The sequence below is a fragment of the Muntiacus reevesi genome, chromosome 7 (genome assembly GCF_963930625.1).
Source record: "Muntiacus reevesi chromosome 7, mMunRee1.1, whole genome shotgun sequence".
Lineage (NCBI taxonomy): Eukaryota > Metazoa > Chordata > Mammalia > Artiodactyla > Cervidae > Muntiacus > Muntiacus reevesi.
In genome coordinates, this window is record NC_089255.1 from 27286256 (window position 1) to 27297694 (window position 11439).

At 35.8% G+C, this 11439-nt stretch overlaps 1 protein-coding gene across 1 annotated transcript; it reads left to right on the plus strand.

Moving 5' to 3' along the window:
- The first annotated feature begins 9353 nt into the window (after positions 1-9353).
- On the plus strand, positions 9354-10289 carry LOC136171987 (olfactory receptor 4F3/4F16/4F29-like). The gene has a single exon (XM_065941091.1). The coding sequence runs from the start codon at positions 9354-9356 to the stop codon at positions 10287-10289; it is 936 nt and encodes a 311-aa protein (XP_065797163.1).
- Positions 10290-11439: the final 1150 nt, after the last annotated feature.

Sequence of the window (11439 nt, forward strand, 5' to 3'; positions counted from 1 at the left end):
GGAAATGGAAAGTAGTAGGCCGGAATGAATTCAGCACTGGAATATAATGTTATTAAAAACTTACAGATGTTGGTAAAGGCTGAAATCTCACATACTGGGCACGTTTCCCGTTAAAACAAGATGTTGGATACTCTTCTCTTTGACAGAAATTCTCAAAGATGTATCTCTTCTAATATACATATGTACCAATATTCAAGCCCTTTGTGTTTCTCAGTGTCTATATACCTGACGGAAAAAAGATGAAACAAAGGCTATTGTTTAGGTAGCTTTGAGATTTTGAGTCTTCTGATGTCTGAATTTAGCCATCCACACTCAAGATTTAATTAATTACAAGGTTTTTAAATTTAGTTAGGATTGGAAGGTGATATTTGACTAACTCAAAGAGTGACAACTCAGAAGATATTAATATTTTTTGATTTATTAAATTAAATTAACTAAAATTTTTAATTAATCAAATGTTTTGACACCAGGTGTTGTAAATTCCTATATGCCTCAGTGTGTATGATTGTTTCCTGTTATATCCTAAAATTAGTCACTATTTTTATATGGTTAAGATAACTATGTGAAACTAAATGATTTTAAGTGGGTTGAATATTTTGTAGATAAAAGAGGTAATACTGAATGAAAATGCAAAAGATTTACATATTATGAGAACCAGGGTAATAACTAAATAAAACAAAGTATCAGTTCAGTTCAGTTGCTCAGTAGTGTCTAACTCTTTGCGACCCCATGAACCGCAGCACACCAGGCTTCCCTGTCCATCACCAGCTTCCAGAGATTACTCAACCTCATGTCCATTAAGTCGGTGATGCCATCCAACTATCTCATCCTCTGTTATCCTGTTCTCCTGCCGTCAATTTTTCCTAGCATCAGGGACTTTTCCAATGAGTCAGTTCTTTGCATCAGGTGGACAAAGTACTAAAGTGTCAGTGTCAGCATCAGTCCTTCCAATGAATATTCAGGGCTGATTTCCTTTAGAATGGACTGATTGGATCTCCTTGCAGTCCACTGGACTCTTAAGAGTCTATTCCAACACCACAGTCCAAAAGCATCAATTCTTTGGCACTCAGCTTTCTTTATAGTTTTTATTATTTATTTGTTTAATTGGAGTATAGCTGATTTATGATGTTGTATTAGTTTCAGGTGTATAGCCTAGTTATTTTTTTCAGGTTATACTCCATTATAAATTATTTTAAGACATTGGGTATAATTCCCTGTGCTATACAGTAAATCCTTATTGTTTATCCATTTTCTATATAGTAGTTTTTGTATCTCTTCATTCCATAATCTTAATTTGGTCTTCCCCTCCCCTTTGGTAACCATAAATTTGTTTTCTATATCTATGAGTCTGTTTATGTTTACAGATTCCTTTGTATTATATTTATATCACATGTAAGTGATATCATGTTGTATTTGTCTTTTGCTGACATTTCAAAAGCGTATATTCTCTAAGTCTATCCATGTTGCTTCAAATGGCAATATTTCATTCTTTTTATGGCTGAGTAATATTCCACTGCATATAAGTATGTCACATATTCCTAAGTCAATCATTTGTTCCTGGGCACTTTGGGCTGCTTTCATGATTGGCTATTGTAAATAAGGCTGCTATGAACATTGGGATATGTGTATCTTTTTTAAAAACCAGTTCCATATATAATTATGTTTAAATAGATTAATTAAGATTTTAGTTGGAGTTCCAATATCAAACTCTCAAAAATTGATAGAATGAATATACAGAGAAGTAAAAGGATATAGTAGACCTGAAGACCATCATGAATCATTCAAAAGAATTAAGATTTATACAATTTTCACAGAACAGTAGGATACAAATTCTATTCAAGTTCCCATAGACTATAAACTAGGAGACTCTGGAACACATACAGGAACATAAACAAGGCGCAAAAATTTCATAGTCTAAAGGTATTGAAATCATACAAAATCTGTTCTCTTATCACTGTGGAATTATATTAGAATTATCAAAAGATATTTGAAAATAACCCATATATTTTCAAGTGCAATGTGACATTGACCAAGAGATCTTTGACTTCGCCATTGAAGGCCTCAGTAAAGTTAGAAGACTGAAAAAACACAGAGAGTGTTTTCAGAGAGGAAACCATTTAAATGAGAAATTAATATTGAAATGAGAAATTATTATCAAGATGTTTTAACAAATCTCATGTATTTGGAAATTAAATGTCCTCTTTAAATGATGCGTGTATCTAAGAAAGCCAAAATAAGGAAAATTAGAGAATATATGTAATAGAATAAAAATTAAAAGAGAATTTACCAGAATTTGTTGCAAGCTCCTGAAGCTGTACAATGCAATTAAGTACAATATGGAGACTTGAATAAAGTATGAAAACAAATAATGAAAACCAGCATAAAATTTTGTTAAATTTAAATAAAATCTATACTTTAGTTAAGAATTCTGCTTCCCTTGTGGCTCAGATGATAAAGAATCTGCCTGTAATGTGGGAGGCCTGGGTTCGATCCCTGGGTTGGGAAGATCCCCTGGAGAAGGGAAAGGCTACCCACTCCAGTATTCGGGCCCAGAGAATTTCATGACTATACAGTTCATGGGGTCACAGAGCCGGACACGACTGAGTGATTTTCATTTCACTTCACTTCACTTCATTGGATGCATGTATCTTTCTGAATTAAGAGTTTTCATTTTTTCTGGATATATACTCAGGAGTGGAATTGCTGGATCATCCAGTAGTTCCATTTTTAGTTTTTTAAGCAACTACAGATTCTTCTTGTGGCTATAACAATTTACATTCCCACCAACAGTGTAGGAGCTTTCCCTTTTCTCCACATCCTCTCTAGCATTTACTGTTTGTAGATATTTTGAGAGGAGCCATTCTGACTGGTGTGAGATGATACCACACTGTAGTTTTGATTTGCATTTTTCTAATGATTATTGACATAAGAGTATCTTTTCATATGCTTTTTAGCCACCTGCATGTCTTCTTCGAAGAAAAGTCTCTTTAGATCTTCTGCCCATTATTTGATTGGGTTGTTTGCTTTTTGATACCGAGCTGCATGAGTTGTTTGTATATTTCAGGGATTAATCCCTTGTTGCTTCTTTTGCAAATATTTTCTCCGATTCTGAAAGTTGTCTTCTTTCTTTTGGTTGTCTTTGTTTCTTTGCTGTGTAAAAGCTTTTAAATTTAATTAAGTCTTATTTGTTTATTTTTGTTTTAATTTTCTTTACCCAAGGAGGTGGATCAAAAAACATCTTGCTGCGGTTTATGTCAAAGAGTGTTCTGCCTATGTTTCCCCCTAAGAGTTTTATACTATTTGTCCTTATACTTAGGTCTTTAATCCATTTTGAGCTTATCTTTGTGTAGGGTGTTAGGGAGTGTTTTCATCTGTTTACATGTAGCTGTCCAGTTTTCCCAGCACCACTTATTGAAGAGACTGTTTTCTCTCCATTCTATATACTTGCTTTTGTTGTCATAGATTAGATGACCATAGGTGCATGGGTTTATCTCTAGGTTTTCTATTCTATTCCACTGATCTATATTTCTGTTTTTATGTCAGTACTATACTGTTTTGATTACCATAGCTTTATAGTGTAATCTGAAGTCAGGGACAGCCTGATTCCTCCAGCTCTATTTTTCTTTCTCAAAATTGCTTCAGCCCTTCATGGTTTTTTGTGTTTCCATACAAATTGTACAATTTTTTGTTCTAATTCTGTGAACAATGCCATTAGTAATTTGATAGAGATTGTATTGAATCTGTAGATTGCTTTGGATAGTATAGTCATTTTCACAATATTGATTCTTCCAATCAAAGAACATGGTATATTTCTCCCTCTGTTTGTGCCATCTTTGGTTTCTTTTATCAGTATCTTACAGTTTTCTGAGTATAGGTTTTTGCCTCCGTAGGTGGGCTTATACCCAAGTATTTTTTTCTTCTTGATACAGTGGTAAATGGGATTATTTCCTTGATTTCTTTTCTGATCTTTTATTTTCAGTGCATAGGAATGGAAGGGATTTCTGTGTATTAATTTTTTGTGTGTGTATTAATTTTATATGCTATAACTTTACCAAATTCATTGATGAGTCCTAACAGTTTTTTGGTGACATCTTCAGGATTTTCTATGTATAGTATCATGTCATTTACAAACAGCAACAGTTTTACTTCTTTTCCAGTTTGGATTCCTTTTATTTCCTTTTCCTCTGTGATTGCTGGTCTAGGGCTTTCAAAACAATGTTGAATAATAATGCAAGAGTGACATCTTTTTCTTGTTTCTTGTCTTAGAAGAAATGCTTTCAAATTTTCACCATTGAGATTGATGTTTGCTGTGGGTTTGTTATATGTGGCCTTAATATGTTGAGGTGGTCCCCTCTATGCCTACTTTCTGGAGAGTGTTTTTAAATCGTAAATGGGTATTGAATATTGTGAAAAACTTTTTCTGTACCTCTTGAGATAATCATGCATTTATATTTTTCAATGTGTTGATGTGGTGTATCACTTTGATTGATTTGTGGATCAACCAGGAAGAAATAGAAAATATGAACAGACCAATCACAAGAATGGAAATTGAAATTGTCATTAAAAATCTCTCAACAATCAAAAGTCCAGAACCCGACTGCTTCACAGGCAAATTCTATCAAAAATTTAGAGAAGAGGTAACATGCACATTTCTGAAACTCCTCCAAAACACTGCAGAGGAAGGGACACTCCCAGGCTCATTTATGAGGCCACCGTTACCCTGATACCAAAACCAGACAAAGATAACACAAGGAAAGAAAATTACTGACCAATATCACAGATGAACATAGATGCAACAGTCCTGTCATATCATTTTGAGCTCTTAAATCTCTATGTTTTTTGTGTGCATGTGTGTGTGTGTGAAGATCAATCCTGTCAGCTTAAAAAAATTCATGGTTAAATATTTCGTCCCAATTTTCATCTGCTCTGTGGAAACATTTTTCTGTACTTTTTCCTGCCATTCGTTTTGATGTTTATTTTGTCCTTTCTAATTGTGTAGATTTTGTGTTTGCTCTTTTTACCTTTAAGGTTCTGAATTTAAATAAAAACTTTTCTCTTTTTCAAATTGCTTCACATTTATTTAGCATTTTACAGTTTAGAAAGCATAGTTGCTTGTGGTAATCTTACACTCTTTCCTATTACAAAATTACATTTTGCTCCAGTATCTTGTTTTATGTATCTTTTTACCCTCTCTCTTTCTCCTAATCCCTCCCTTCTCTTTTCTCTTTCTTAGGTATTTCTTTGGGATAAAAATTTAGTGTGAGAATTCCAAATGAGTCATTTTTCTGTTTCCCTAACTTGAGGTTTACTCTTCATTCTGGGTCCACTGTTTGTGGTTGTAAGTTCTGTCTCTGAACCTGAGGTGGAGATAGGTAAGGCGAAGATAGAATGATGTTCCATACACAAAGGAATATTGCCCTGGTCACTACAGACTGACCCTCTCTTTCCCTCACTTTCCTAGCCTCCACGGGCAGTATAGTGTCTGTCTCTTCTCCAGTCCTCTCCCCTTCCCTCCTCTCCCCTCTGCTTCCCTCCCTTCTCCTCTCCTCTCCTCCCTCCCTCCTCTCTTCCTTCGTTTCTCCCTCCCTTCTTCCTTTCTTATTCCCTTCCTTTCTTTTTCTTTCTCTGTTTCCCTCTCTTTCTTTCTTTTGTGATGAGTACTTTAAAAATCTATTCTCATAGCTGCTGGCTCTATTTAAAATGTGGTATATCTTTTCCTGCACCAACTCTTTGTTGGAACTTCACATCAATGAATGAGTGAAATTGTGTTCTAGCTAGCAGAATTTTTTTTTAAATCATGTAATTTCTTTCTTTGTACACCTTTCCCCCTTTACTTCTGTGAGCCATCAGAGTTGGTCAGGCAACTACAGGGCTATACATAATGCAAAAAAGCTCTCTACCCTTCACACTAAACAGATATACTATTTCTTACGATTTGTATTTACTACTTCTGTGATAATTAGTAAAAAAAAATTGTCAAGATTGGATTTCATTTATCTGCTGAATTTTTTATTTCTTATGTTTGCTGAGCCATATATTCAATAATTGATCTTATACTTTATACCTTTCCCCTCCCCATGAATCAATGAGAATATATAACTGTTCATAACATAGGAAGCTTAGGAACTGGAAGATACTGTAGAAATTATTTTCTATAACCTGCTCGTTTCACAGATGAGGAAATATTACTATAGAGAAATGAAGTGAAACATCTGAAGTTAGAGTGAGTTACTGAACAAACATGAATAGAATTTAAGTTTTCGGATTCTCAATCTAGAATGAAGCCCAACACAGTAGTTATTCTCTGAGTTAAAAGTATTCTTTTTGATGTGAAATTATGGGCCATGTAATTGAATTAAGTCAAACAGTGTTCCATGTAGATTATGCCAGTTTTTGAATGTGAAACAGAATAATAGCCTTATAGATAATTCACACACATGCACACAATAGGGATTTCTATGAAGTTCCCTGTTTTCTAGTGAGTTTCTTGGGTGAAGTTGATTTGATATGAATAGAACAAAGGTATACTTATGTGTTTCTTGGGAATTCTTTAACCTTACCCAGGAAATAAATATTTCAGATTAAGTAAACATACTGGTGTTTAAAATATTTTCTGATCTCTTTTTCTTCCTGTCTGTGGCTCATCCATAACTTCCTCTGTTGGTGTGGTAGCATTCTGGGTCACAATTCCCTTGGATAAATGAAATCATATTGGCAATCCTATGTCTCCACAGTATCATTTGGTCAGTATTCTCCTGTGTGCCAATTAGCCAGATCTTTCCCCATAATAGCATTGTTACAGCTATTTGTACATGAAGCAATGCTAGTTTTAACCAATCAAAGTTGAATATGGTTAACTCTTTGGTAACAGTCACATGACAGCTCTTTATATGAGTAGGTTGGTGACAAATTCAGAAATAAGTTGAGGATATTGGTGTACAATGTTGAAGTCCCTAAAGACCAAGACTCAATAGACATTTCTGGTGACAGGGTCATTTTGTAAAGAAATCAGTTAATTGTCACCTTGTACAATAGAAGCAGCTTCAGCTGAGCTTAATGAGTAACAATTAACACCAATGAGAAAGGGCACATACTGTTAGAAACCAAAATTATTATTTTTTTTTTCTGTTTATCCATTGCTGTCTAAGATTGAGATCCAAGAAAGGGAATTACAAAAGGCAGGAGACAGTTTTGTAAGTGGGAACAGAATTCGAATTAGTGTAGTGTTGGGCTTTATTTTCTTTCTGGATGTGGAGACTGAGCACTTTTGCTTCCTCTGTTATTGAGAGCACTAGGAGCAGAGCCTCTTCCATAGGAAGCTAAAGGCTTCATGTGGATTAAAGCAACAGCAGTCTGGGAACTCAACCAGGAGCTCTGAGATGCAGGTATTACACAGCTTTGCCCTTTACTACAATAGCCAGGAAGAATTACGGCTGTGTTATGTTAAATAATCAGAAAGTCATGAGAAAACTCTTCTCTATATACTGGTTAAGAGGCAGATCGGGGAATCAGTATCAGTTCTACCCCCTGCTGTTCTAATCTATGGCTTTCCCTCTCATGGTCTTGATTTCCTCCACTGTGAAAAGCAGCTGATAACTTTTATGGTTTTTGTAAGTATCAAACAGATAGTGTCAGTAAAAGTGTTATTGTAGTGTCTTGGCCGTGGTGGTCACTGTTTTTGTTTTTCTTTGGCTTGTTCTCATTATTTTCATTGATAGCTTATCAAACACTGCTTCAGACTGAGAGCTATTCCCTCATTATATTTCAACAACTCTTTCGGAGTCAGATATGAAGCTATTTATCCAAATAACTTATATCCATATCTTAAACTGCATCATAGGTCTTGATTTCTTTCTGAAGACAGCCCTGATCACTCTGGCTCATTTGTGTCTTTTCTGCTGCAAAACTTCTATGCTCATACTACTGATTTGACATACTCGATGTAAGAATTTTTTATTGTTTGTATTTTAGTATGTGCTGAAATGTAAATGCCTTAATGGCAGTGAATATTTTAATACTTCAGGAAGCCCAAAATGGCCTGGGACAATGCATTGGGCTTAGTAGGTATCTAGAAAATATCTGCTGATTGATTACAGACTGTTATGATAAAGGGAAGATTAAGTGACATAGCAAATTTACAATAATATGCTAATGAATGCAAGTGGAACAGAAACAATTAGAGAAGAGGGAAACTAATACAAGGAGAGGGATTTTATGGTATACAGAACTTATAACCAACTGCAGATGAGGGAAAAGGTGGTGAATGTGGTAGCACTCCAATGCAGGGAATACCATCATTACGGTGAGGTTCTGTACCTACTGGGCTGGCATTTTGTTATAAAGTCATAGAAATGTTAGACTTGAAAGGATTACTTAGCATCACCTACTCAGTTCCCTTTATTTTCCAGATGATGGAACTGAGTTCAAGAAGTGAGTTGAGTGTGGAAGGGATGGGAGAGAGAACTTACTCTAACTTCCCATGAACTTAGGGCTTGAGCTTGATCACAACTTTCCCAATTACAAGTACAGTGTTCTTTCCAATCTTGCCAACATTCCATGAACCAGGAAACGTAAACATGGCATGGACAGTGATCTCCAAATGTTACACAGGATTTTGTTTGCTACGTTGTATTATCTCATCCATGTTTAGAGTCTGCAGCACAGATTTCTTTTCTGGCTTGTCCTAAGTCTGTCATATGCCCTCACAGCTCAAGCTTTGTGATCACTTCCACTCCTTGAGCTGAGCTACAGAAGACATATACATTTTTAAGGTTTCTACATTATCTAATCTCTTTATGGGGAAAAGGTGGCTATGATTTGATAAAACTGCCATATGTTTAGCTTTAAACTTAAGAGAGTATCAATGAAACTGATACCATTTCATATCAGAGGTAGTCAGAATGTAAAGAAAATGAACATCATCACAATTGTCTGAAGTTTGGGGAAATCCATGCAGGAGAGTAACAAACTGTGAGAAAAATCTATAAGTTCATTTCTATTTCCTCTTTCCTCCCTCATGGTATTCCAGGGCACTCCTATCTGCTTCCCATAAGCCTTTTGATTCAGCAGAATATTTAGTTCTTTTATCAAAACCTAGAGAATTCTAGAGAGGCTGGGGAGTTAGAAGCAGTGCTTTGTGGGAACTAGTCACTGTATATCTTCTGCAATCACATTTAAAAAAAAACTTTTTAATTGAAGGATAATGGCTTTACAATATTAAGAGGTTATATTATATGTGTTTTGGCTGTGTGATTTATGGCAGTATTTTTGTGCGGTCATGGACTCCTCACAAGGTTGATTTCATTTTTATTCTCTTTTTAGGTAAAATTGAGTCACCTCTGTTTGCAGAGACAATGGGTGGGGCCAACCACTCTGTGGTGTCTGAGTTTGTGTTCCTGGGACTCTCCAGTTCCTGGGAGATCCAGCTGCTTCTTTTCCTTTTTTTCTCTGTGTTCTACATGGCAAGCCTGATGGGAAACCTCCTCATTGTGTTCTCTGTGAGTGCTGACCCTAGCTTGCACTCCCCCATGTACTTCCTGCTGGCCAACCTCTCCTTTCTTGATGTGGGGGGTTGCTCTCTTGCTGCTCCCAAAATGATTTATGACCTTTTCAGAAAACGCAAAGCCATCTCTTTTGGGGGTTGTCTAACTCAGATCTTCTTTATTCATGCCATTGGGGGCACAGAAATGGTGCTGCTCATCGCCATGGCCTTTGACAGATATGTGGCCATATGCAAGCCTCTCCACTACCTGACCATCATGAACCCACGAATGTGCGCTTTGATGTTGGCTGCCGCCTGGGTCCTTGGCCTCATTCACTCAGTGGCCCAATTGGCTTTTGTTGTAGACTTGCCCTTCTGTGGTCCTAATGTATTGGACAGCTTTTATTGTGATCTCCCCCAACTCATTAAACTTGCTTGCACAGAGACCTATAGACTAGAGTTCATGGTCACCGCCAACAGTGGACTCATCTCTGTGGTTTCCTTCTTCACACTGATTATTTCTTACATCTTCATTCTGGTCACTGTTCGGAAACACTCCTCAGGTAGCGTATCCAAAGCCCTCTCCACCTTGGCTCATGTCACTGTGGTGGTCTTATTCTTTGGGCCATTAATCTACTTCTACACCTGGCCCTTCCCTTCATCACACTTGGACAAGTTTCTTGCTATCTTTGATGCAGTTCTCACTCCTTTTCTGAATCCAATCATCTATACATTCAGGAACAAGGAGATGAAAGCAACAATGAAGAAACTCTGCCATCAGCTTGTGAGTTTCAGCAAGATGTCCTAAATACTCTAAAGATAAAAGATATTTAGCTCTACCTTTAATGACAACAGAAAAAATGTCATTTCAAGCCTCTACTTATTTCATGTACTAGCTTATGTTTAGGGATTTTTCATGTTGCTATACACTTAATAAGGATAAAGAGAGCTTACATTGTAGTTTTCTATGTTTCCAGCTTTTGTTGGATGTTTTATATGAATTGTTTTATTTACTATTCATGATAACTCTGGGTGGTGAGTATTTCATCTTGTCTTTTTAATAATTAAGAAATGCTTAGCTCATTCTTTGTATAATTACTATGTAAAATACTTCAAATGAAAGCTGATTATCATCTTAATCCACCATATCCAATTGTCTTCTCTCTCAAAAGGTGCCAAACAGAGAAAGTGTTCAATAATTCAGTGTTGGAAATTAGACTATTATTCCTTTTCACTGTTATTCTTTCCCTGTTTGGAATTGGTTAATGTTCATTTCTCAAACTATCTACCAAACTGCCATAATACCTGATTGGTTTTTTCCAATACATAACTGTTTTTTCCAATAGATAACCTAGATAACTGTTGACTTTATAATAGGATTGCTGAATTTTATAACTGAAATTTGAAAGATCATGTGTTCTAACCCCTTTATTTTATCAATGATAATACTCAGGCAGAGATATGTGAAGTGAGAAATCTAGGATAACAATCAGATCTCAGCTCTCCACCCCTGCCCCAATTTGCTGGAGAAAAATTGACAAATATAGCTGTATATGTTTAAAGTGTACAATGTGATGATTTGATATACATATACATTGTGGAGTGACTGCCAATATCAAGATAATTAATGCATCCATCACCTGACACAGTTAATTCCTTTCTTCTCACTTTAGATTAAAAAGATGGGGAAAAAAAAAAAAAGTAGGCCAACTTGTTAGTTTGTGTTCTAACTAACAAAGTATTCACTGGCTTTCTGTCTTTGACCCCAGTGATAGCAGAAGGGACGCTGTAAGGTCATTACTCTTTTCATCGGTATCAATTTCACATGATTATTTGCTGTTTCAAAGTTCCTTTTTCTGCAGCTCAAAAAGAAATCTCTTTAATAGGGTCTTGGGTATTTTATAACAATGATAATGTTATCACTCACCCATGGCTTTTATTTATGTCACTTATTAGAA

Coding starts and splice junctions, on each gene's coding strand:
- LOC136171987 (XM_065941091.1), top strand. CDS start 9,354: ATGGGTGGGGCCAACCACTCTGTGGTGTCTGAGTTTGTGTTCCTGGGA.